Source organism: Lynx canadensis, chromosome C2, assembly GCF_007474595.2.
Source record: "Lynx canadensis isolate LIC74 chromosome C2, mLynCan4.pri.v2, whole genome shotgun sequence".
Lineage (NCBI taxonomy): Eukaryota > Metazoa > Chordata > Mammalia > Carnivora > Felidae > Lynx > Lynx canadensis.
In genome coordinates this window covers 90,984,604-91,011,855 of record NC_044311.2, presented here as the reverse complement: position 1 = coordinate 91,011,855, position 27,252 = coordinate 90,984,604, and the positions used below count along the sequence as shown (strand labels likewise).

Sequence of the window (27,252 nt, the reverse complement as noted above, 5' to 3'; positions counted from 1 at the left end):
AAAACAAGTTAAGGTATCAAAAGAAAGTTTCTTTGGACAGTTTCCAGCTTATAATATTGCCCTCTTACTTAATGGGAGCAATAAACCCCACAAACATAAATAAAAGGATAAAATTATCAGTGACCAAAAAAGGTCCATATTCTTGCCAATAAATTTATAAAAATCAAAAAGGTATAATACAAATAAAATTAGACACTGAAACCGTATTTAAATTCTAAGAACTTATGATCTCAACTTGGAAAACAATCAAATAAATATGTACACTGAGTCAGAAAATTATTTTAATAGTTACAAAACATTTTTTTTTTTTTTTTACAGAATCAGTATAAAATAGCAGTTGATTTTTCCATAATTATCAGAATTATTTGTACTTAAGGTCTTGGCTAAGTGGGGCTGAAATCAACAAAAGGTCTTGGACTGTTGGCTCAGAAATCATCCTAGGAAGCCCACCTTGTTGATATCTGTCATGCTTAGCTCTTATGAGATGTCCCGGTCCTTTTATAAAAAAGTATCTTTTTATTCATTCTTTGGAGGCTTGAAGTGAATTCGGCAGCGTTCATTAAACACCTAAAATATTTAAATGGAAACAAAGGTCATTGAGCCATCGTGTATAAATCAAATCTGGAACTAAATTAAATTTAGCATGTCTCAGGAGGACAAAACCATTTTTATCCCAGGTCAACAGATTTAGGGAACAGAGAAGTTTCCTCAGTAGTTCAAACTAACTTATAGGAGCTAAAAATACAGAAGGTTTTGATGTCCATTTATAAGACAATTTTAGCTTTTTAATAAAATTCCTATTATTCAAGGAAAAAATCATCACAAGCTAGCTTATTGAGTAATAGTAACTAGCAAACATTTTCATTCCATATTCTGGACATATTTTGTGCAGTTAAACAAAAATATCTAAAAATAAGTTTACGATAAAGCTTTTTTCCTTTTTATAATGTAGGTTTTATTTGGATATCTGCTGTGATTTTCTAAAAGAGTACCAGATCCTTCTCACAAGTAGGTATACTTACAGGGAAATCAATCTTTTGCTAAACTATGTAAATTTATAAAATGTTTGATGTATTTAACTCGCTTTCTTTTTTAAAAACTTTTTTTTAACATTTATTTACTTTTGAATGACAGAGAGAGACAGAGCATGAGCAGGGGAGGGGCAGAGAGAGAGGGAGACACAGAATCTGAAGCAGGCTCCAGGCTCTGAGCTGTCAGCACAGAGCTCGATGTGAGGCTCAAACTCACGAATCGCGAGATCATGACCTAGGCCGAAGTCGGACGCTTAACCGACTGAGCCACCCAGGCGCCCCTATTTAACTTTCTTTCTAAAAACCTAAACAAATTATGTATCATAAATGTTAAGAGAACATTCTATATTCAGTGCCTGTCAATATGGGGCTGTGTTAAATAAAAATTTTAGTATAGCCATTCAATGGAATATCATGCAAATATAAAAAGAATAAGGAAGCTCTGTATGTTCTGATTTGAAAAGATCTCCAAGATATATTAAGGAAAAAAAAAGTATGGACAGTAACACCTCTATATATGCAACAAACAGGAAAATGTGTGTGTGTGTATATACATACATAAATTTAGAATTGTGCAAATATCTAAAAGTAAATACCATCCTTTTAGAAGGAAAGGAAAGGAGGTGGCTGAAAGGGAGGAATGAGAGGTAGAATTTTTACCATATATCCTTTAATATTTAAAAATATTTAATCATGTCTAAAAATTTTGTGTCCAAATAAAAAATTACAAAAATCTAAAAGAATTTCTTCTTAGAATTTACCTTCATACTTCAATGACATAAGGAACAAATCATTTTTTTTAAAATTTTTTTTTTAACTTTTATTTATTTTTGAGACAGAGAGAGACAGAGCATGAACGGGGGAGGGTCAGAGAGAGGGAGACACAGAATCTGAAACAGGCTCCAGGCTCTGAGCTGTCAGCACAGAGCCCGAAGCGGGGCTCGAACTCACGGACCGAGAGATCATGACCTGAGCCGAAGTCGGCCGCTTAACCGAATGAGCCACCCAGGCGCCCCAAAGAACAAATCATTTTTAAGGTTAAAACACATACACATACACATACACACACACACACACACACACACACACAAAACAACCTATATTGGCCACTGTGGACTACCATAAAAATAAAAGAAAAGTCTACATAGGGAGATTTCATGGTACTGGTATTATTCAATCTCTTAAGCTGGGTGGAAGATACAAGAGTGTTCATTTTATTAATATTCCTTACATTCTACATGTTATATCCTCTTTGATATGTGTTAACTCACAAATAAAAGAAAAAAATGCAGAAATTAAATATACTCTCTCTGGCCCTTTCGTCTTACAGTTCATCTCTCATCAGTTACCAGTCCTGACATTTCCCTCAAGTTCTCAATGCTCAAACCAGGCGAGGCTTTAGATTAGTGGCCTTGGGACAATATTTGGGACATGTATGACTTGGCCAAGCTTCTCCAAATCTTTTTCCTAAATGCCTTCATAACTTTTGCTGGCTTACTGAGCCACAGCTTACATTTTCTTTTTTTAAAATCAAGTAGACAACTTGGGTTTTTGTAGACTGGATGGAGTATATTTTCTTTAAAACTAGTATCAAATCTAAAAATGCTTCACTCTTCCCACTACATTTGACATATACCAACCTCTCCACTGAGTTTTTCAAATCAGATATTCATTGTACCCCTCCCCTATCCCATCCCAAGACTAAATATTATCTCTCTGTAGAACATAAATGGACAAATATCGCCAAAATCTTTCAAGTAGCAAACACCTTCTCATGTTAGTAGAAAGAGCAGGAATAGGAAATCTTGTCAAAGAGGACAAAATAAAGAAAAATGATATAGCAAAGAAAATCAATTTGTATTTTGCAATTTATTCACAGCTCTACAAGTTGGTACATTCTAGTTTGGGTTCAGTTAACGTCTGTGTTTAACCTCATTCCATTGCTTAATTTCAAAGGATAAAACAGAATTTTCAGCTCATTCTTTCAGATTTCATAGATTTTTCCCTTTGGAAATCTTTAAAATTTTAGAGAAGGGTATATAGATATACCATTTCATACAAATGAAGTCAGCATTTTGTGATTTTTTGATTACAGGTAAAGTCCTCGAATCCTGGTTCTCCAATCTCATTCCTATTCAGAACTGTGCAGGCAGCAATAAGGAACATGTGAACCTAGCAGCCATAAAAAGCTCTATTATCAGGTATCAGTAAAGTTATGTACAAATAAGTTTCATGATCAGGTATGTCAGAAAGCAAGTCACTGTGAAGGGTAGCTAATGATATAAAAATTTATGCAAACCAATGGGCCTCAAAAAGGTTGATAACAAATAAGGCCATTGAAGGTTCTGTGTTAACTAGTAATAACCCTAAATAACAAATATGCCCATTATTAGTATTAGGAAACATACAAAATGTCTCCAATTCTGTTACCATGACATGTCATAAAAACTACCATACGACTATAAAGTTGATTTTTATACGGTGGCTATTTTTGGATGCCAACTGCACCCTTCTCAAAGTTAAAACTTTCAGCTGCTTATAAATAAAGGATGTCTATTCTTCTTGAGAGCCCTAAGGGACTCCTTCTCCTTGCCCCCCTCCCTTGGTTTCCCTTTGCTAGTTCAGTTTCCCTCATAGTTCCCTCCAAGACAGCATTATTTAATACCTTCCAGCTCCTGTCATTTACAACTTCTTCAACATTCAGTTCTGACTGCATCCATTTCAACTGTAAAAAAGAAAAAAAAAAGTTGGAGTTATAAAAACTCAAATTGAAGAACTAAAACCAAATTCTATTTATAGTTTCCTAATAAAAGCAGCTACTGCTCCTCCATTCTTCGTTAATTGTATCACCTGGGCTAGATCTTGGACACAGCCCATTCTTCTGGTATCTAATCTGCTATTAAATCTTGTTAAGTCGTGGTTCTCAAGCATATTACAATCACCTTGAGAGCTTTATTTTAAGTTTATTTATTTATTTTGAGAGAGAGAGAGAGAGAAAGTTCGAGCAGGGAAGGGGCAGAGAGAGAATCCCAAGCAGACTCCATGCTGTCAGCACAGAGCTGAATGTAGAGCTCAAACTCACAAATCGTGAGATCATGACCTGAGTGGAAATCAAGAGTTGGGCGCTTAACAGACTGAGCCACCCAGGTGCCCCTCACCTTGAGAGCTCCAAAAAAAAAAAAAAAAAAAAAAAAAAAAAAAAAAAAAAAAATCAAATGTCCAGGTGGTTCACAACAGGAACACAAATGGCCAATAAACATTTTTTAAATATAGAATGTTAGTAATGTATAAAAAAATTCAAATCAAGCCATAATATGACAAAAATTTTCAAAAATGAGTACCTCTGATAAAACCTACTACTAGTGAGAGTATGGGAAAAGATACACTCATACACATTTTTAGTAGGAGTATATATTGTTGCAACCTCTATGGAGGGCAATTTGGTAAGATTTATAAAAACATAAATTCACATGTCCTTGAACTCAATAATTCTAGTTCTAGTTATTGATCCTATAATACAGATTTACAAAGACAGCACAGAGGAATAAAAAGAAGGAGGTGGCAACCTGATTTGGATAAAGAAAAAAGAATCAAGAAGAAAAACAGAGAAAGAAGGGGAATATCTAAGGCCCAAATGATCTAGAAAGGCATGAGTTTTCCACACCTTGAGCATACAGCCAGAGGTCTGATACTAAAGCTACAGTCTTTCTAACTTTCCTGATAACTGCCAACCTAATTACTCTATCAGAAAAGTAGCCAATTCCATTGCCAGGCCCAGATGGGGGGGGGGGGGGGCATCATACTCCTAGTCACTTCTAGTGGGAGAAACTTGAAAGAAGCTTGCTAGTTCCAGGAAGAAGGCTTGAAACTATTCAGGAAAATTAGGACAAAAAGCATGAACTACAGATTGAAGCAGCCAAGAGGTTAAAACCAGGATGATTTCCTCAGGCCAAAGTTAAGACTCAAGCCAGGAGATTTGGGAACAAAATACCAGAGAGCCAGACAAGATCTAGGCAATCATGAGTCAGGGACCCAAGCCAATGAACCTGACCAGTTAGGAGCAGAGTTCAGGCAGGATGTTTAAGCAATGTGCATGTAACACTAGTAAGATAGGAACTTAGTACTGATCCAATGGCTCCTTGTAAAGTCCTCTGCTAGACTCAGAACTGGTGTCAGAGTATAGTCAGGTACATAGGACTGAAACTAGAATGAGAGGAAGGACTGCATTTCTGACAACCAGTCTTGTTCTGTAAAGTAGTAACGAGCCTGAAGAAGCCCATCTGCTGACATCAAAGCAACCTCAGATTTTAATCAGCTACATGGATCAGAAATTATTGAAGGTTCACTGCTCTGTCAAAGCCTGGACTGAGTGCCAAAGAAGTAAACTCAATCAAAAAACAGGGTCACGACATGCCACTAGGACAGTCTTCATAACTGCTCGCAAATATTTACAGGCAGGTCACGGAGAAATGGGTTTAGACTTCTCCTACATACTTAAAGAGTGAAGATTAAGGAGCAATAATCACATGCTACAGGGAGGCAGATTTTCACAATATATAAGAAAATCTCTGAATAATTACAACTTCCAAAAAGAGAATGCCATTGCATACTCCTCCTCCCCTACCCCCGTAAGTAGTGATTAAACAAAAAGTAGAAACCAATGGTTCCAAGATATTGTAAGGAGGATTAATGTAAAAAAATATGGGGTCCCAGAGTCTCAAAAAGGAAAGGAAAACAACTACTAAGTACATTAGGTAATATGCTGGCTCTTACACACACGATATCATTTAATCCTCATCTCTAAAAATAAAGAAATCTCAACTACATTTTACAAACCAAAAATCAGATTATTTCAGAGCAATTAATTTACAAGTTTACAAAGCCACCAAGTGGTAGAAGAGATTCATTTCATTAGGGCCACCTGCCTTTATAACCCATGTTTTCTCTATTCTTGAATGCTTCAGATATTACAACCAACTTCTAATACAATTTCAGTGCCACCAACAAAATGCTCCCTGAGAGATGGTTGTTTTGAGGCTCTAGGTCTTAAACAGGTACACTTCCTTTCAAAGGAAGTTTGAATAGGTGACAATAGGTGACAGCAGTTACACAGTTCCAGCAAGGAATGTGCTTTTTCTGAGTTAAGGACTCAGGGACAGAACTGGGGACTTTTAGACTGGCATCTCTGCATATGAATAAAGTATGTTCTCTACAGTAGTCAGAATTTGACTATCAGTCACAGTTTAATGTAAAAGCACTGAATCCAGAGTCAGAAGACATGGGTTAAAGTCCCAGCTCTACCACTTACTAGCTGGGGATATCAGTTAGTACCTAAGTTGTAGTTCTCTCATTCAAAAAAATGAAGAGGTAGACCTGGAACATCTTTAAGAGTTCTCTTTCTGATTCCATAATCTTCATGAAAATGAAGAAAGCTTGAAAATTAAAAAAAATTCAAGCTTTCTTATTTGGTTAAGTACTATTCACAGTCACCCTCTAGTCCTACACAATATCTGACTAGAAAGCTACCTTTTGTAACTTGCTGACTGGTTTCTAAAACTACTCCTTGCAATGGTCATCCTGGTGATTTTCTCTGGGCCCTAGAGGCTGAAGGGCAGAGATGAGGGTGGATCAATTACGTAACAAATCACTCCCAAGGACTCAGTGGTTCTGAACTTTGCTCTCCACTAACAGGAGTAATTGTAGTGTTTGTCTGATGTAATTTGCAAATAGTGAGTTTTCAGTTTCTGATATAATAGCCCTGCCCTGTAGTTTTCTTTGTCAAAACCTTCAAGAGTCTGTTGAAATACAAAATCCAAAATAACTAGATTTTAACCAGCTTTATAGAAATTATCTACAAGCCTTCATAAACAATGACTAAGATGATCATTACAGCATTAAGTTCACTGTCTGAGGACCCCACCACTGCCAGATGAATGAGCAGGTGTGGAATACAGGACTGAAGCAGTCGTCATGAACAAAGAGAGCCATGAAGACGGTGGTTGATTCCAGTAAGACATGTTGCAGCCCTGGGATGACTGAGCAAGTGCACACACTCACCTGCAGGCAGCTACAAGAATATAGGCTTGAGAGTGATGGTAAGGTCCCCTTTTCAAAGCTTGGCTACATCTACTAAACAAAGGGCAGACCTCATGACTGTTCAGTAATGAAAAACACAATTTTGTCCCATACTGGATTTTCAGTCACCCAGTCAGCAAGTCACCTACTGTGCTACCTTGAAATACAGACATGATTTTGATAATTGCTCAGTGGTCATATAGGAAAAAGCCCTTCTTCTTAGGAAATCACCAACGTATGTAAGGAGCAAAGGAACATTGTACCCAACATTCTCGCCAAATGATTCAGTAAATAAAAATGCCTATGTGAGGTAGAAAGGGGAGGAAACAGGAAAGGAGGGAAGGAGGAGGCAGAAGGAGGGGAGGGTGGAGAGAATGTATCGCAAAGCAGGTGGGGCAAAATGCAAACAATAGGTGAATATAGGTAAAGGGTATAAGTGAGTCCCCCATACTATTGCAACTTTACCATAAGTTTGAAATTATATCAAAATAAAAAGTCACTCTTTAAGCAGCTCCCCACAAAAGAAGACAGCAATGAGTTGCACTTAATAAAATATGGCACACATTTCAAATGTTTTCTTGACATGTCACCATTAAGGGCTATAAAGGAACAGTCCTGTTCCATTTCTTATACTCTGAGGTGCACACCCTATCTGCATTACAGCTGACTTTGAGGAAAAAAGGCTTCCTCTGACATATCACTCAGTGGACACTTGCTGTTTTCTTAAAAGTGAAAACTGCAAGGCTGGGAAATGAAGTGGAAACAAAAAAGTATCCAAAAAGAACCAAAGATCCATAGTAACTTCTTTGTGTAGGGAAATAAATTATAATGTGGTTCTAGTGTACCTGGTTATATTCAAATAATACTACACTTTTATAGCTAAAGAGAGTAATATTCTGAAAATATTTGTATTGCATTTCAGCAAATTTCTACAGACGAAACCAGAAGTAAATATTCTCAAAATGTAAATACGTTAAAAAAGTTTCTTTTTTTTTTTTTTTACGTGTATTTATTATTGAGAGACAGAGCGAGACAGAGCATGAACATGGGAGGGGCAGAGAGAGGAGGAGACACAGAATTTGAAGCAGGCTTCAGGCTCTGAGCCGTCAGCACAGAGCCCGACATGGGGCCGAACCCACCAACCACAAGATCGTGACCTGAGCCAAAGTTGGACGCCCAACCGACTGAGCCACCCAGGTGCCCCTAAAAAAGTTTATTCTTAAGTCAAGCCTTTAAACATAGATACAGATATGATTTCCCTAGATTTTCTGATGTGGTGTTGGTCTTTGTTAATCCTTTTATATATAAGGATATCCTTTGTTATATTTAACAGTATACTATATAAAAAAATGGAAAGAAAATATGATTACACGTTTCTTTAAGCTAAAGCTACTACACTGCATATATTCATGAAATGCAAATTAACATACTGACTAATTTCTAAATGTAATAAAATTAAGCCCACTAAAAATGAAGTATTAATCTGGTCCCTTTTTTTTTTTTTTTAATGTTTGTTTATTTTTGAGAGACAGAGACAGGATGCGAGATGGTTAGGGGAAGAGAGAGAGGGAGACACAGAATCCGAAGCAAGCTCCAGGCTCCAAGCTGTCAGCACAGAGCCTGACGCGGGGCTCGAACTCATGAGCTGTGAGATCATGACCTGAGCTGAAGTCGGACACTCAACCGACTGAGCCACCCAGGCGTCCCTGGTCCTTTTTTTTTTAAAGTAATGACCATTTCTTTTTCTTTTTTTTTTTTATAACATTTATTTGTTTTTGAGAGAGAGAGTGAGACAGAGCGTGAGTAGGGGAGGGGCAGAGAGAGGGACACACAGAGTATGATGTAGGCTCCAGGTTCTGAGCTGTGAGTACAGAGTCTGCTTCAGATCCTGTCACTCTCTCTCTCTCTGCCCCTCCCCTGCTTATGCTTTCTCTCTCTCAACAAATAAATAAGGTGTTAAAAAATTGTCTTTATTTTGATAGCTAAATTTATTTTGACAGCTATTTTGAAAATCTTTTGCTCAGAAATTTAAAGCTTATTCAACTTACCTTTGTCTGTTCTTTCCTAAGTTGCTTTAATAACGTTAAATCATCCAAATTCTTTTCTCTCTCTTCTCGGAGGTGTTTTACTACTGCTGAGGTCTGAGCTATACAATTTTTTATGACTCTGTCCCTGCTGGCATGAGCTTCCATCAACTAAAGGAACAAAGGAACAATAGAGAAAAATCATACCAATTTTTTACATTGTAGAGGTTTTTAAAAAATCCTTATTTTTAGGCTACAGAAATATAATAGTTCTAAAACAATTTTTAAAAACTGAATCTATGGAAGAGAAGATTGTGCTGAACCAGTTAAATCACCAAAAAACAGATCAAAGGAAACACCTCTCATGGTGTAAAGTATGAGGTCGGTTGTCTTCCTCCTTCCATATACTTCTGGGATTTCCCACTCCTCTTCCTGCATTCCCCACACAGGACTTTTCATTTCAGTCCCTTCTCCCTACATTCCTGTCCCCAGTATTCCATCCCTTGTGTTCTACCCTCTACCCACCCTCACACACCTTCGGGGCCACTGCTGCTATTCTTCCTCTTTTTTTTTTTTGTCCTTTCATTGGTTTTTTCAGCCTTGTGTTGTCACTAAGTGCAAGAAATTGTGAAGTAAGTGATGTAGAGAAGGAATTCGTTACACTAAAGAAAAACAAAGAATGTTTACCTATGCAAGACAGAGCCCTTTTCAAGACTTTAAAGTATTAATATGGGAAAATTGTATATGAAGTACAGATTATTGGCTCCATCAACTGTGTGTGCCAACTGAAAGGACATCTGGCAGGGCAATTCTTTACTAAGTTTCATCTTTATATAACAAATCCAATACAACAATTTGCATTTATTTTCTTCCTTCATTTACGAAGTTTGATGATCATTATTCGAACACACTCCCATGATCATACCAAATTCTGATGATGCCCCATAAACCTGGGGGAGAGTAAAAGCAAAGTACTAAAATAATATGTAATCGCCATTATAGTATATGTGCTGCTGAAGCAAGCACTGTGCAATCGCCATTATAATTAGTGGAACACAAACAAAGGTGGTTCACTTCCAACTAAAATTTAGGTGTTAACTTCCTCCATCTAATTAATCATGTTATATCATTCCTTCTTCCCTCTGAAGAGAGTATGTTAATGCTATGCTAATGAGTTATACTAGGAATAACCTATTATACATATTTGTATATAAAACACAGGACTAAACCATCCTATAAGCATTCTTTCTAAGTTATTTGAAATATATCTCTTAAATGATCATCTCAGGACCCTGCAGTTAAGAACTACTGATCTAATATGCACCAGGAAAAATTCCTTTGCATTTCTAGAGTGCGACAATACTAAAAGTGCATTGATTATAAATCATACCTATGTGAAAAGAAAATCAAACTAAGAGGCATTAACCCCACCTATACTCAATTACTCTAATATGCTAATTTTTTTTCATTGTAAGGTTTAGGATTCACAAGGACAGTCCAAGGCCTATATTTCATTGGCTAATACACTGCTTCTGTTACTTGTTTCCTCCTTCAGATATAATTCCAGAAAACGAAAGGAGCCATTGAGGGTAGGGAAATTCCCAAAACAGAAGAAATGAACCATCCTAACTTAGAGTTAAGAAGCTCTCCCTGTATGAGACTGGCTAAATAATTAACATTTCCAGGCTTCAGTTTCCTCTTTTGCAAAATTATGGATTATGAGTAAATAATCGCTAATATCCTTTCTACCTCTAAAATCTAAGGATAACATAACTCAATACACTGATCAGATGTCAGACGCTATTTAATCACTTTAATATTTTGTCTAAAGCTCCAATAATTGGTGGAATAGCATTAGCACTAAGTAGGAGTCTGTCACAGTATTTTCACTTTTTCTATCTGAATTTTAAAATCAAATTCCAATTGTGTACATTTTATTAAAATGTTCAATATTTTCCTTTCAGCCTCTCTCACCACACAGGTTCCTTCCTTGGTTAGGCTCTCCTCCACTGTTCCCCTCATTAACTTGGCCCCTTTCCTGCAGATACACTTCTCACTGAAGACCACCCTCCTACCTTCACCTGCATACTTTTCCTTCAGATTAGCCCCACTGTGAACTCACTCCCCTATGGACAGAAAGTACTGAGCACATCATCTTTTATTCTGTACTATCAATTATTTTAGTCTAGCTTTCATGATCAACCTTCAAGAAAATTCAGAATTAAGAGCCATATGCAAGAGGAATATGCATAGACTTCTTTCTGTACACATGTCAAAGAAATGAGGACGCTTGATAACTAGCAGCTCCTTTGGTTAGAGGAGAAAATCCCTGAGTAATAACCATATCATAACCATACTTCCTTTGATTTGGGGTATGCAATTTCAGAATGAAGGCATTTAGGATGGGGCAAGAGAGTGATTCAAAGCTAGTCTAACAGGGGTCTATCTAGGACTTACCAGTTTTATTATACTTTACCAAAACTCTAAGAACTTCTTTTAGTCAAATTTTCACCTACTATCTTTTTCTTTTTCAACGTTTATTTACTTTTTTGAGAGAGAGAGAAAGATAGAGCACAAGCAGGTGAGGGGCAGAGAAAGAGGGAGACACAGAATCCAAAGCAGACTCGAGGAACCCACGAGCTGTGAGATCCTGACCTGAGCCGAAGTCAGCCGCTTAACCCACTGAGCCACTCAGGCGCCCCTCACCTACTATCTTTTAACCATTATTTAAAAACAATCCTTTTTGCCTTTAAGGGAAACAATGCTAACACTTTTCGTGATCATAGTTTTTGGGTGTTTTCTTTCCTGAACAAAGGTTGATTCTAAATTAACTCTACACTAAATTCTAATTTCCGAAACATCATTTGTCAGAACCCTGACACTGACCCTTGGTTTAACCATCATTTAAAAACAAAACACAGGGGGCTCCTGGGTAGCTCAGTTGGTTAAGCGGCCAACTTTGGCTCAGGTCATCATCTGACAGTTCCTGCGTTCAAGCCCCACATCGGGCTCTGTGCTGACAGCTCAGAGCCTGGAGCCTACTTTGGATTCTGTGTTTCCCTCTCTCTCTCTGCCCCTTCCCCACTCACGCTCTGTCCCTCTGTCTCTCAAAACAAATAAATGTTAAAAAAAAATTTTTTTTTAAACACAACATGGGACACCTGGGTGACTCAGTACGGGTTAAGTGGCCGACTTCCGCTCAGGTCATGATCTCACAGTTCGTGGGTTTGAGCACTGCGTAGGGCTCTGTGCTAATAGCTCAGAGCCTGGAGCCTGTTTTGTGTTCCGTGTCTCCCTCTTTCTCTGCCCCTCCCTTGCTTATGTGTGTTCTCTCTCTCTCAAAAATAAATAAACTATTAAAAATTTACAAAAATAATAAAAAAATAAAATAAAACAAAAGTTAGTAAGTTTTTGTCTTGGCCCTTTGTGTTTTTTTAAATCTTTCTCCAGAATTTCTGACAAAAAGATGCAAGGGGAAGCATATCATTTAAACATATATTCCAAAGATTCATTATATTAAAGAGACATCCTTAAAAATTACCCTAAATCAATCACTGTGACACTAGTAATTGTTTTGCATTTGTAAAACACTGTTCCAAATTCACAGACTTTTTAATGTTCAGCATTGATTTTCACATTTATCTTGAGAATAAACAATAAACAATGTACAGCTAGAAAAAAATCATAGATTCAAGGGATACCCTTTAATAAGGGGATCTCACTGAAATTATTTTCATTAAGAGTATTCTTCTAAGATTTGGAATTTCTACAATTAGTACTTCATAATAACTTTGTTGATCATCTGCTATGAAGAAGTATTATTATTAGAGAGTGCAAACATTTCTTCATCAGCTATAGAAGGAAAGCATCAGGGGCTAAAAGAAGTCAGAGTAACCTTAAGCAATTTGGATGTTTCACAGAGCTCCACTCTTAACTGAGATAATATCTAAGGGAACTCAGTGGTACTTATTAGCATAGGCACTCTGCCGCAGGTCTGATCCCTGGCACAAAATTACTAGATAAACAATCCTTCCTCTAATGTTCATGTTGTTGGATCCCTTTAGGATACAGACAGAGAAAAACCCAAACACAAACACGAGAATATCCAAAACAGAAAGGTCTCAAATATCCAAAACAAAAGGTTCCAATATGCAAGATTATCTTAGTGCAACAAAGGGATAATAATAACAACAATAATAATAGAAGCAGCAAGCATTTATATATAAAACATTTAGTACAGTTAGCACTTTATATTACCTCAGTTAATCCTCTAACAACCCCATGAACTAGGTACTATTATATTATTATTTTACAAATACGGAAGCTGAGGCAAAAAGTTATGTGACATGTTCAAGGCTACCAGCTAGGAAGAAGCAGAGGTAGGACTTAATCTACATCTGGAATCTATGTTGCTAATCCCTACACTATAAATCTTTAGGTTAAAAAAAGATTATAAATGAAAACAAGTGAGATTCTTTTCTAGAGATTATATGGGTAGTGAGGGGGGCATCACTAAAGTGATCATAAATTCCTAGTTCTTCAGACAGAGCTACCCAAAGAAACTAAGTGAACAACCTCAAAATAAAATAGGGCTTGGACTCATGCTCCCTACTTCCAATACTGGATTCTACTCATTAAAGTTCACAGATTTGCAATTTCTCAAGCCACAAGAATCACCTAACCACTCAATAAAACAACACACTTTCATATAAAAGCAGGACAAAAACATCAGCAATTATTAATGCTTTGAATTTAATTGATATGAATAAAACTGACTTTTTTTTTCATAACTGAGAAATAGAATTTTAGGTTTTAAGTAATATCTTCTTTATAAGAATCCAAATAGTAATCTTGTGGGAGATCATAGAAAAGCAAATGCCATTTGAACATTAGCTTCCAAGTTAATGAAAAGATATAAGTAAATTATAAAAAAATACTTGGCCACATTACTATTTCCTTTTGTTTTTAGAAATTATAAAGCAACACAAAAAAACTCTTTAAGAGTCTATGAAAAAATATATATTTGAGAACCCAAAGCCTCATACGAGGACAAGATCTGTGGCTTCTCTCCCAACTACCAAATGCTTCTATTCCCCTCCCTGATGATTGAGGGAAGAAAAAAGATACAGAAAGTATAAAAGGTTTTAATTCATTGTATCAGGTATCTGGCTTCTTAGGACTGACTCATTCAAAACCCTTGCTCTTGTTTCACTGTTTTACTTGACTGTTTCACTTCCTCCTTTGTTCCCTGGTGCATAAGGTTTCTAAAGTTAAAGGCTGCCCATGAAGGGGCCAAAAAATGCTCTCATTCCTTAGAACCATCTCTCCACAGACTTGTGCATAAGATCACATGTTTTCCTTAGTTTGTAGCAACCAGATCAAAACTTATACACACCCTCAGACGTAGGCAAGAAAACATGAAGATGTCATACTTTTATCCAGTTTAATTATATGTCAATTGGTTTCTTATTTTGCCTGCAAAGAAAGGCATAAAGGAAGCACAAAAGACTCAAAAGATACACTTACAGACTCATAAAGTTGTTTACAGGTTTGGCTTGCATCAATTTTCCCTGCAAAGGAAGCTGTTGGAACCGTAGTGTTTAATTCATGTACTATTCTGTCATCAATCGTCCTCATCACCTTGAGTAATTCCTATATATATTTAAAATAAAAGAATAATAACCTGAATTGAAAGTTAAGTGTTAAAAAAGAAACATTTAAACAAACAAAAAAAAAAATCCATAAAGCTCTTGGATATTTTACAATCCTGTAAGTTAGGAGTAGAGAAACCATGCTAAATTTAGTGCAACCACAGGAAAATCTTTATTACGAGAATAATAGGTTATGTAATCGTAATTCTAAGAATGGGCACCAACCCTGTTTTCTTGGCTCAAATGTGACCATCTCAAGGGTCATGACTGCTTTAATTCATTTTTAAACCCCACCTGGTGGCACATGCTTAGCAAACAGTGTATGCTCTTTCCATCCAAGCATACAGCCAACAAAAGTTTCTAGTAAACGCAATTACCTCAAATTGTCCCAGACAATCCAGCATAATTGCTTGCTCTATTGCCTCTATGTCTATCATTCTAAAATGTGGTACTAGATGGAAAAATTCTGTAAAGCTATATAAGAAATACTCAGTAGTGGTTCACTTAGAAATTAACCTATGACCTTTTAGGCTTTTTGCTTTTTTTAGCTTTTTACTATGATTGTTTTATTATTTTTGTAACAAAAATACAGGAGAAGTACAGGAGAAAGCATGTTTTTATAGAAGGAATCAAGTCTTTTCATGGCTTTCTTATTCATAGAACAAAACAGAAATTAGTTTTACCTTTTCTTAGTGACCCTACTCACATTTCCCACGGATCTCTTCCTCCTGAAAAGGCTCCAACTCTCAAAAAACCAACCAAAAGAAAAATAATACTAAAAGGGCAGGGGACTTAAAAAGACTCTGGTGAGAATACCTACATAGGACAGTCCCTTCTCTCTACATTTTGATTAGGGTACTTCTTTTCACTTGTCACTAGAGAAAGGCTGTACATCAGGTACACTCTGTCTCCAGAAAACACAAACTGTTTCCAGCACTATACTCTTCTCTTTCTTTTTTAATTGTTTCTTAAATTCTCTTCCCCGCCCCCCAGCCCAGCAAAACATGATGGCTGAAAAATCATCAGGGAAATAGAAGTATATAATGCTAGAAATATATATATTAAAAACACCCAACAAGTTAACATTCAATAGTAAAGTGTATTAAAAGCAACTTTGTTTGATTCTCTGCCTCCTTCAACATACCAGCCTATCTTTCCTATGCCAAACTGAAATCCATGACTGAAACCAACTTCATTTCTTTCTTCATCCATTTGTTAAAATAAAAACTTCTATTATGATTAAAGTATTACAAGTCATTTTAGAAAAACTAGCAAAAAAGTTTAAAAAAATAAAAGTCATCCACAGTTAACTATTATTAATGTTATAAGATGTTTTTAGTTTTTTCCGTACACATCTATGAATATTTTTATCAACTGGAGGTCCTTTGTAACACTTTAAAGTCCTGCTTTTATGACATTATCATAAAACATTATATCATTATATATATCATATAACATGATATCATTATATCATTATATATATCATATAACATTATACCATGAGCATTTTGCCCTTGTTACTCAAAGTGCCTTGAAGATATTTTTAATCGTGGCATAAATATCCTGTGGAAGTGTCACAGTCTGTAAGACTACTTCCCCAATAATGAACATTTAGGTGTTTCCAATTATAATAACCATTTAAGCCATTCAGTCTAAGTCTGCAGTTTAGATTCTGTTCCTATCAGTCTATTAATCTTCAATCGGTATTTTAATAGCCTTTTCTAGATCTCAATCTAGAAGTTAAATAGCTTGTAGAAGGCTCATAATTTAGACTAATAAAACACAGGCAAATGTCAGGTTTAAAACCAGCTTCACTATCTTATCCCCTCTTCCAGTATCTTTCTATTTTTGTCAATAGTACTATTATTCTCTATAAATTGGAATTCTTAAGGGATAATATCAACATATTCACTAAGCAACCACCACTTTGAGTGTTTTGTGTACAACGGAGGATATATGTGTGAATGGCAAATTCCAAACAAAAGGCAGAAGCACCATTTAGTGTCAAAAAGTACATAATTAGCAGAAGTAGTAGACAGGAACCTTCCTTTCCAACTTCAGCACACCTATAACTTGACCATTCAAAAGAGAAAGAAAGAAAGAAAGAAAGAAAGAAAGAAAGAAAGAAAGAAAGAAAGAAACCTCTTTTAAAAATCTCTCTTTTCTCCCATCTATATCAAAATGATCTTCTGAGGCCAAGATTTAAGTTATACCTTTTGGATAAAACTCTTTCCTTGGCTGAGAGTCCTCAGCAATCTTTCTTCTTCAAACATATGAAGCATTCAGAACCCAGCACAGTTCATTTATTAACTCAGTCTTCATTCAAAAAATATTTAGTAATGTCTACTGTGTGTCAGGCACCATTCTAAACACTATTCTAAACATTCTAAAGGTTCTGACCCTCAAAGAGCAAAATTCTCATAGGGAGAGACAGGTAATAAGCAAGTGCCTCAACAAACAAGATAATTTCAGTATTGAACAATACTGTGAAAAAGAAAACAAACTGAGGTAATGGGATGAAGAATGACAGTGGGGCTGAGGGGCTAACACTTTGGATAAGGAGATCCAGAAAGGCCTCTCTGAGGATACAGCATTTGAACTGAGAACTGAATGACATGAATAAGCCAACTAAAAGAACATGTGGGGGAATAAGTCAAAAATGATGAGGCAAGAACAACCTTTGGGGTATTTGAAGAACTAAAAGAAGACAAGTGGGCTGGGAGTGAATAAGGGGAAAAGTGGTATTAAGTGAGGTCAGAGGAGACCAGAAAATGAAGGACAACAGAGACCATGGAAACAATTAAGGACTCTGTTCTAAAGGCAACAGGGTTAAAGGCAAGGGAATGCTATAACATGACTAATTTTTTTAAAAGATAACTTCGCCTGTAGATGAAGAATGGATTATAGAGAAGAGAATGGAAACAGGGTGACTCTTTAGCAGACTACTATGGTAGTCTAGGCAAGAGATAGATAGTTTGATTGAGAGGTAGCAATAGAATTAGGAAGAAGCTGGATTCAGGATATATTTTGAAAATAGAGCAGATAGGCTAAACTGATGAATTGGTGGTGAGGAATGAGAAAACAAGATGACTGTTAGGTTTGAGGCCTGAACAACTAAATCCATGGTAGTGCCGTTAAACTGATGTTGGGGAGAGACTGAGGGAAGAAAAGATTTGGAAGGAATGAGATCAAAGTTCTATTACGACTCAAAGGACATTTGATAATACTTAGGGTTATTGTTAATTGTATGTGATATTGGTAGTGTGTTTAAATTATCATCTATTAGAAATAGAGACTGAAAACTTACCAAAAAAGATATGGTATCTGGGATGTGCTGCAAAATAATCTGATTAGGATGGGGTGAGTGGCAGAATATAAATAAAAGAGTGGCCATGAATTGATTGTTGAAGTTAAGGGTTGGGTATATAGGGAATCCATGGTACTAATTCTCCTTTTGAATCAGGACTGCATTTTTGCACACAAAAAAGGTTTGATTCTTTTTTTTTAAGGTTCTGCTCTGGACATGTTAAGTTTCAGATGCTTCTTAAATATCTGCATAGACAAGTTGGATAGAAAGTTGAAAATACCAGTCTGACACTGAACAAGGCTAGAGTTATATTAACAAGTTGATGTTATTAAAAGTCATGAGACGAGAAGAGATCACTGAGGGAGACTGTTGGGAATGAAGGGTGTCAAGAAAGAACTCTTGCATTTAAAGTACAGGAAAAAACTAATATCATAGAAGTCAGAAGAAAGGTTTCAGGGGGGGAATGGTCACCTGTGTTAAATGTTCCTAGAAGTCAAGAAAAATGTGAACAGAAATTAACTTTCAGATTTAGCAAGATGGAAATCCTGGGTGATCTTAACAAGTCATCTGAATAGAATGTTTAATGGACTGAAAAGTTAATGTGGCTTCTGTACACAGTAAGAGAAAACATAGTATAAACTGAGGCCCACCACTATAGGTCAGATTATAGGATTTTAGTCTTTTTCCTGAGAACGGAAAACCAATGAAGTGTTTAGGTATGGTGGGGTTACATGATCAAATCTGTATTCTGAAATGACTGCTTAGGTTAAAGTATTAAAATGTGGAAAATGAATTAGATAGGAACAGGAGTAGATGCAAAAGTATCAGGAGATTTGACACAGCAATCCAGGTAAAAGATTACATAGCTTGACATTCCCTGGAATTTTTATTTACTGTGAACTTTAACCAGTTTTGAGTTTTATCACTAGCTATATAGCTAAATTCCTCTCCATTAAAACAGTTAAGTTTTATAAAGCAGTGGGAATTTATCTGCATTAACTAGGTAATGAATCAGTCAATTTCACAGTCTTACCAATGGAACCTACAACTGTGGATTTTCAAATACATCAATCTTCTGTGTGCTAGAGAATCATCAACATATGATCTAAAACTTGAGTTTTAATAGGGTAGACACTAGTTATATGAGGTTATTTTAATTAAAATTAAATAATTTAAAATTTAGTACCTCAGTTGCACTAGCCACATTTCAAGTGCTCAAGAGCCACATGTTGCTAGTGGATGGTGCAAATTTCCACCATTACAAAGAGTTCTACTGGATAGTACTGAATTCGAGAAAATATAATGACAATTTCTAAACTGATAAAAAAAACTATAAGCTATTCTTAAATATCACAAAAAAGATACTAAAAAAACTAAAAGGGCAAGGGGGGGTAGGATTCAGAAAGGAATTTCTTCCAAACTTGCAAAGGGAGAAGGAAAAGAAATATAAAACACCTCACTAGGCACACATTTCTTTACAGTGCAAAAAAAGGCCAGAGTTCTTAAGGCAACTCCAAAAGGGTCTAGAGAAAAGCTTGGTTGGCCCTCATAGACTGAGAGCAAATAAAGGTCAACACAGACACACAAGTGCTCCCAATAAATCATGTGTATTATTCATAAGGAATTACAGACTAATATCTGATGCCTGGCTCCAGTGGCATCCTCCCTCATTCCCTCCCTTTCTCTCTCACAAATTCACTAAGAAAATATATAGAAGACATCCCTGAGCAGACATCATACACAATAAAACACAAGTCCACAGAGATAATACAGAAATACACACAGTTCAGTGGCTCTCTCAAGACTATATCTTTGTATAAGACCTGGAACCCTAATTAACTTCTAAATGTCAAAGCATTAGAAAAGGTAACTCTCCAAATTTTGTAATGTCTCCAGCTTCTCCAATCTTTAATCCTCAAAACAAGAAGAGATTCTGATATATCATGAATCTCTAATTTTAGGCTGGCCATTTAAAAGTATTCAGACACTTATCTTAGAATTGCATTTTATGTCTTATCTGTAATTGTGCGGTGAAAATCTCATCCTCTCACAGGCCAATTTTGGTATTTAAGGAGTGCCCAGATTTAGTAGGGAGGGGTAGAGAACACTCTATTCCTACACTCTATTCCTAAGGTTGATCCTCAGGTAAATTCCTTTAATTATTTTGGGCAGGGTATATGGGGAGTGGTAAAAGGTCGATTACATGACAGTAAAATAAAAATATACTCCAAAGAATGATCCGGAATTTATTAACCTTCCCCTCCTCACCCTCTGCCTGAAGGTACCAAGAAGTAGATTCCATTCACATGCTGCTCTTTTCAGATTCTGCTCCTCAAACCACATTTTTATAGCAATGCTCACACTATGCTCCCTCCCCCCCCCACCACGCTAGAAACAGAGACTTGCCCTCTTGACACCCAGCACCTCCAGGCCCAGAGAGCAGCTGGACATGTTACAAAAGGAATCATCATGGATGCTAGAAAACAGTCTATTTTGTCCGAACCTAATTAGCAAAATCAATGCTGTATAAATGAATAAATATTCCCAACAGAAATACAAAAACTTAAACATTCTGGGAAAAAATACTTAGTTTATTTTGTTCAGCTGATATATGAACTGGGTCAGAGATAGGGGTCAGGAAGAAGGGATTTCAGGGTGGCAACCGGTGGAAAAAAATCAGAAATGATAAAGAGCTTGATGCATTCAGGGAAAAGTAGGCCTCTGTGGCTGGACAGAAGAGTTCAAATGTATGCTGGAGATGGCAGTGGTTGGGGAGAGAGAAACATGAATAAGAGAGGGTAGAGATATAACTAGGGAGAAGACATTGGGACTGGGTTTTAAAAGGTCTTGTATGTCATGTTAAGTAGTTTAGACCTGGTCACAGATGCCTGAAATTAGATGCATGGTTCAGATTCTAAAACTTAGAAGACAATAGTATAAAGTCATGGAGATTAGATTGAAGGGGGATATACTGGAGAAAGAAATGACTAAAGATAAGGATGGACTGCAAAGCTAATTGCAGACATGATAGGGTGTGAACAAAGATTGTGGCAGTACTGATGAATGTTCCTAAAGCATCTCTTTGACCATTTCGCCCCTGTTCAAAAATGACTCCCAAATCTCACACTTGGCATTCAAGCCCTTCCATAATCTGGTTCCTATCTTTTTCATAATTCCTGTGTCCGTGTAAATCCTGAATTCCAGCAATAATGATTGGCTATTTCCCCCAGATACATAAAATTTTCTGTTCCTTCTACTTAGAATTCCCCTGGTCCTGCCTAAGGCCCAACTCAATTACCATCTCTTGATCTCTCTGACCTTTATAGCATTTTATTCATATTCTAAATATCTTCTACATGTTTTATATCCCTGCTTGCATTATGTTCCTTATTTTATTTCTGTACACTGAGTCTCCCCAAGTGCCTGGTACCTAACAGGTATCTGTTATACACTGAATTGTGTCTTCCACCACACCAAATTCATATGTTGAAGTCCTAATCCCCAGTGTCACTGAATTTGGAGACAGAGTCTATAGGGAGGTAAAGTTAAATGAGGTCATAAGCGTGGGGCCCTAATCCTACAGAACTTATATCCTTATACAAGGAAGAGACACCAGAGATCTCTCTCTCTTTGCGCACAAAGAGGCCATGTGAGAACACAGCAATGAGGCTGCAACATGCAAGCCAGGAAGAAATGATGAATCAGAAAACAACCCTAACAGGACTTTGATCTTGGACTCTGAGTCTCCAGAACTGTGAAAAAATTAATTTCTGTTGTTTACGCCACCCCGTCTGTGGAATTTGTTACGGGAGCCCTAGCAGACTAATACGACATCCAATAAATTCTTGCTAAATGAGTGTTCAAATGGAGTTCTAGACACTCAATTTTAAACATTCTTTTCTGGACTTTATTTCATTTTGGAAGCAGTATATTTTTCAGGAGGGCTAAGTCCAATTTTTATAATAGAAAAGTAAGAACTGCAAAAACTCAAAATACTTCAAAGACTCAAACTTTAAAACATGCACCTACATGGAAAAAATCAGGATAGTAGCAGTACACTGTAAGAGGGGAGGAGGAGGGATGTATGGACTGGGATTGACTGGGAAGGGCATGAGAAACTTTTGGAGGTGATGGTATTATTCTCTATGTTGATGGAAGTTTGTACTACAGGTATATGTAAATATCAAAAGACTGGTATGCTTAACATCAGTGCATTTCACTGCATGTAAATTTTACAAAATGAAAGTGAACAAATATTGAATACTAGTTAATGATATGAACAGTGACACATTTAGGAGTGAAGAATATGGATGTTTGCAACTGCCACTGACATGCATCAAAAAAATAAAGAGGTGAATTGATGGGTATATTGAGATGAGTATGTGATAGAGTAAATACAGCAAATCACTGATTATAGAATCTAGATGTACGTAAGTATTCACTGTAAAATTCTTTCAACTTTTCTGTAGCATTTGAACATTTTCATAATAAAATTTTAAGGAAAAAGTACCTAAATCTTTATAATAAAAATACATGATTTCTTGTTTCTCTTCCACAGTACTCAGTGCAGTGCTTTTCACATTTAGGGTACTTCTATACAAAATATAATGGTTTCACAGCTTTAAAAAATATTATCTTTGATTAAGAATTTGTGAGTGTGCCAGCCAACCACAGCTTATAATTTTACCTAACTCATCTAAACCTAAATGTTATACTAAATTTTTACATTTTACATTACCTTCACTTATGTTCATGCGTGCCTATGAGGGTTGTGGCAAATGTTCTTATATTTATTTACAATGAAGTTAAGTGATATGCCAAGGCCAGCTCTGGAAAATCAGATCTTCTGACTTTTAACCCAGGGTGTTCCCCATTATAAACCACACATTTGGAAAAGCCCTAGAAAGACTATTTAAAAAGTTACCCCAGGCTTCACTAATGACATTCATTTTATGATCTTTTTATTTACATTATTTCTGTGAATGGAATGGTTCTACAAGAGAATTTAGCTTTTGTTCCCCTTACATCTTATCTGCCCTTCCAAAAGAAAAAATAAAGGTGTTTTCTAAGCACTATTGGGTCTTTTAACAGATACCTTTGAAATTTAGTTTTAGACAGACACATAGACCAATGGAATAGAACAGAGAATTGGACCCACAAACGTCTGGCCAACTAGTCTTTGACAAAACAAGAAAGAGTATCCAATGGAAAAAATGACAGTCTCTTTAGAAAATGGTGCTGGGAGAACTGGACAGTAACATGCAGAAGAATGAAACTGGACCACTTTCTTACACCATACATAAAAATAATGAAAGACCTAAATGTGAGACAGGAAACCATAAAAACCCTAAAGGAGAAAACAGGCAACAACCTCTTTGACCTCAGCTGCAGCAACTTGTTCGACACGTCTCCAAAAGCAAGGGAAATAAAAGCAAAAATGAACTACTGGGACCTCATAAAGATATAAAGCTCCTGCACTGCAAAGGAAACAATCAACAAAACTAAAAGGCAACAGACAGAATGGGAGAAGTTATTTGCAAATGACATATCGGATAAAGGGTTAGTATCCAAAATCTATAAAGAACTTAACAAACTCAACACCTGAAAAACAATCCAGTGAAGAAATGTGCAGAAGACATGAATAGACACTTTTCCAAAGACATCCAGATGGCCAACACACACATCAAAACCACAAATCAAATCAAATGCAAATCAAAACCACATTGAGATCCACTTCACACCAGTCAGAGTGGCTAAAATTAACAACTCAGGGAGCACTTGGGTGGCTCAGTCAGTAAAGCATCTAACTTCGGCTCAGGTCATGATCTCATGGTTCATGAGTTCGAGCCCCGCGTCGGTTCAGAGCCTGGAGCCTGCTTCGGATTCTGTGTCTCCCTCTCTCTCTGCCCCTCCCCCACTCACACTTTGTCTCTCTCTCAAAAATAAACATTAAAATTAACAACTCAGGAAACAGCAGATGTTGGTGAGGATATGGAGAAATGGGGAACCCTCTTGTATTGTTGGTAGGAATGCAAACTGCTGTAGCCACTCTGGAAAACAGTGTGGAATTAGAATTAGAATTAGAATTATCCTATGACCCAGCAACAGCACTATTAGGAATTTATCCAAAGGATACAGCAGTGCTGATTCATAGGGCACATGTACCCCAATGTTTATGGCAGTATTATCAACAATAGCCAAATTATGGAAAGAGCCCAAATGTCCATCAACTGATGAATGGATAAAGAAGATGTGGTTTATATATACAATGGAATACTACTTGGTAATGAGAAAGAATGGAATCCTGACATTTACAGCAATGTGGATGGAACTGGAGGGTATTATGCTAAGTGAAATAAGTCAGTCAGAGAAAGACAGATATCATATGTTTTCACTCATATGCAGAATTCACTCATATGAGAAACTTAACAGAAGACCATGGGGGAAGGGAAGGGAAAAAAATAGTTTCAAACAGAGAGGGAGGCAAACCATAAGAGACTCTTAAATACAGAGAATAAACTGAGGGCTGATGGGGGTGGGGTAGGCAGGGAGAGGGGAAAATGGGTGATGGGCACTGAGGAGGGCACTTGTTGGGATGAACACTGGGTGTTGTATATAAGCGATGAATCATAGAAATCTAGTCCCGAATACAGGAGTACTGATGCATAGGGGCACTTGTACCCCAATGTTCATAGCAGCACTCTCAACAATAGCCAAATTATGGAAAGAGCCTAAATGTCCATCAACTGATGAATGGATAAAGAAATTGTGGTATATATACACAATGGAATACTACGTGGCAATGAGAAAAAATGAAATATGGCCTTTTGTAGCAACGTGGATGGAACTGGAGAGTGTAATGCTAAGTGAAATAAGCCATACAGAGAAAGACAGATACCATATGGTTTCACTCTTATGTGGATCCTGAGAAACTTAACAGGAACCCATGGGGGAGGGGAAGGAAAAAAAAAAAAAAAAAAAGAGGTTAGAGTGGGAGAGAGCCAAAGCATAAGAGACTGTTAAAAACTGAGAACAAACTGAGGGTTGATGGGGGGTGGGAGGGAGGGGAGGGTGGGTGATGGGTATTGAGGAGGGCACCTTTTGGGATGAGCACTGGGTGTTGTATGGAAACCAATTTGTCAATAAATTTCATATATATATAAAAAAATAAATAAATACAAACATTTTGTGCTAAAAAAAAAAAAAAAAAGAAATCTAGTCCCGAAGCCAAGAGCACACTGTATACCCTGTATATTTGCTAACTTAATAAATTATATTTTAAAAAAAGAAATTTAGTTTTAGAGATTCAAATAATTATAAAGATGGAGCAGTTTTAAATGTCACTTAACAAAATCTTATTTTGCAGATTCAAAAATTAATTCCTAAGTGGTTAAGCAATTAGCTCAAGGTCCAAAAACTGTTAATGGCAGAAGGTGTATTAGAACCCAGAACATCTAACTCCCTAACCAGTGCTCATTCTAGTAAACCTAAGGCTATCATTGCTCAGTTATCTGAGCTCACTAATTCATAGTACTAATTAATGTGAAAGATCAAGGCCATAAACAGGCCTGTTAATCTTAAATATTCCATGTACTTCATAATCTAACGACCTTTTTCTATCTTATTTAAGATTTTTACAAGTATCAGTATTTGTCCAGCACTTTGATCACATTTGAAGTTGGCTGCTGTTGTGCTCATCTGTTGTGAGGAGGAGCTGAAGTGGTGAAGAGGGCACGAAAAAAGTGGAAAGACCCCACATAAACTTCTTTGGCCAAATAATGTTTGTCAAATAATTCAGTCTGTTGAGGTTATCTTCAAGAATACCACTCCCTACAAAATGGCTCATAGAACAAAACTTCTACAGACAGGTCAGTGATACGTGAAATTATTTTTCATTATCTTTAAAGATACATTTGTAAGGTCATGATTTTTTAAGTTCAACTCTTTATCTAGACATCAGCACGTTTACACCTACATTAAAATAACTTTCATAGCAACTTAGTTAAAATCCAGACCCGTTTCTTTAAATCATGGCTCGGTATTAGTCCTAAAATACATTTTCCTTAAGTGTTACATTTCCTCTAATGGATAGGAAGGCAGAAGCACCACAGCAGGTACTAAAATTAATCGCCCCTTCAAGAACTCCAAACGTTCTGCCCTATCAAAACAGTAAGACTTGTACCAAGTTTTTATTTTGTTTTATCAAGTAAATAAGTTTTCCTTCACTTTCTTATCTCCTACGAGTGGTCAACTTAAAGCAGGAGGGGGATGGCAGAGGCTAGGAACTGAGTTCAGGGGATGGCTTCAAAGGTTGTTACAATCTCTACCACCCGGCCCAAGCTTGGTTTTACCACCTCGGAACCACTCGTAGTTTCCCGGGACGGTTACTCAAGGCCTGGGCGTCGCAAGGAGAACCATGACCCCCACGGAGCTGCCTCGCTATGGCCAAGCCCGCGCCCCCATGACCTCCAATGGCTGGGAAAAGGAGCCTTGAACTGCCCGCTTCTTCCACAACTGATCCGCACTCCCTCCCAGGCCACAGCAGGGAACAGGATCCGGGGACAATTGGGGGGTAACACCTGCCACATGAGGAAAACCCCATCACCTGGAACTCGGCGAACTCCTCACAGTTCACACCGCCACTGGGCGCCGCCATATTGGACAAACGCGAGGCCCCCGCCGGGAGCCAATCACCACGGAGCAAAGGTGTCCGCGTCGCCGCCTAACAAAATTTATTCCGAAGAAAGCGAGAAACCTAAGGCAAGGTTTGTCTTTTCCCTGGTGCTCGTCTGCACCGAAACTTGTACCCGTGGTATCCTTCTTTTTGTTCCCACCCCTTTTAACACGGCCTCTGGAACTGGCCTAGAGGTATCGGAGAGTATCAGAACTTGAAGGGATAGTTTTACTCCAATCCCATTTTTTTTTCCCCTTGGTGGCACCAACCTGATCATTTGAAGAGGAAATCTAGAGTAGAAGTGAGGCTTTTCTTAACCCTCCCACTTCATTATTTACCTCTTGTCCCTTCAGCACAAAGGCCTTTGTTCGTTAAGAATTTGGGACTGCTAAGAGACGTTTCTAAAAAAGACATTACTGTGGGATCCTGGGTGGCTCAGTGGGTTGAGCATCCGATTTTGGCCCAGGTCATCTCAGGCCCCGCATCAGAG

General features: G+C 37.1%; 1 protein-coding gene across 1 annotated transcript; it reads right to left on the bottom strand.

Annotated features, from left to right (window-relative positions):
- Positions 1 to 268: 268 nt before the first annotated feature.
- On the bottom strand, positions 269 to 26,752 carry CCDC58 (coiled-coil domain containing 58). The gene is made up of 5 exons (XM_030330190.1): positions 26,694 to 26,752; positions 14,657 to 14,782; positions 9,155 to 9,301; positions 3,697 to 3,756; positions 269 to 567 (listed from the first exon to the last, which is right to left on the bottom strand). The coding sequence occupies exons 1-5, from the start codon at positions 26,742 to 26,744 to the stop codon at positions 517 to 519; spliced, it is 435 nt and encodes a 144-aa protein (XP_030186050.1). The 5' UTR covers positions 26,745 to 26,752; the 3' UTR covers positions 269 to 516.
- Positions 26,753 to 27,252: the final 500 nt, after the last annotated feature.

Excerpts from the sequence above, each read along its gene's own strand:
- CCDC58 (XM_030330190.1), bottom strand. The coding sequence starts at position 26,744 with ATGGCGGCGCCCAGTGGCGGTGTGAACTGTGAGGAGTTCGCCGAGTTC. Across the intron at positions 9,302-14,656 it reads GTAAACAACTTTATGAGTCT|TTGATGGAAGCTCATGCCAG; the intron begins GTAAGTGTATCT and ends TTGTTCCTTTAG. Across the intron at positions 568-3,696 it reads TAAATGACAGGAGCTGGAAG|GTGTTTAATGAACGCTGCCG; the intron begins GTATTAAATAAT and ends TAAATATTTTAG.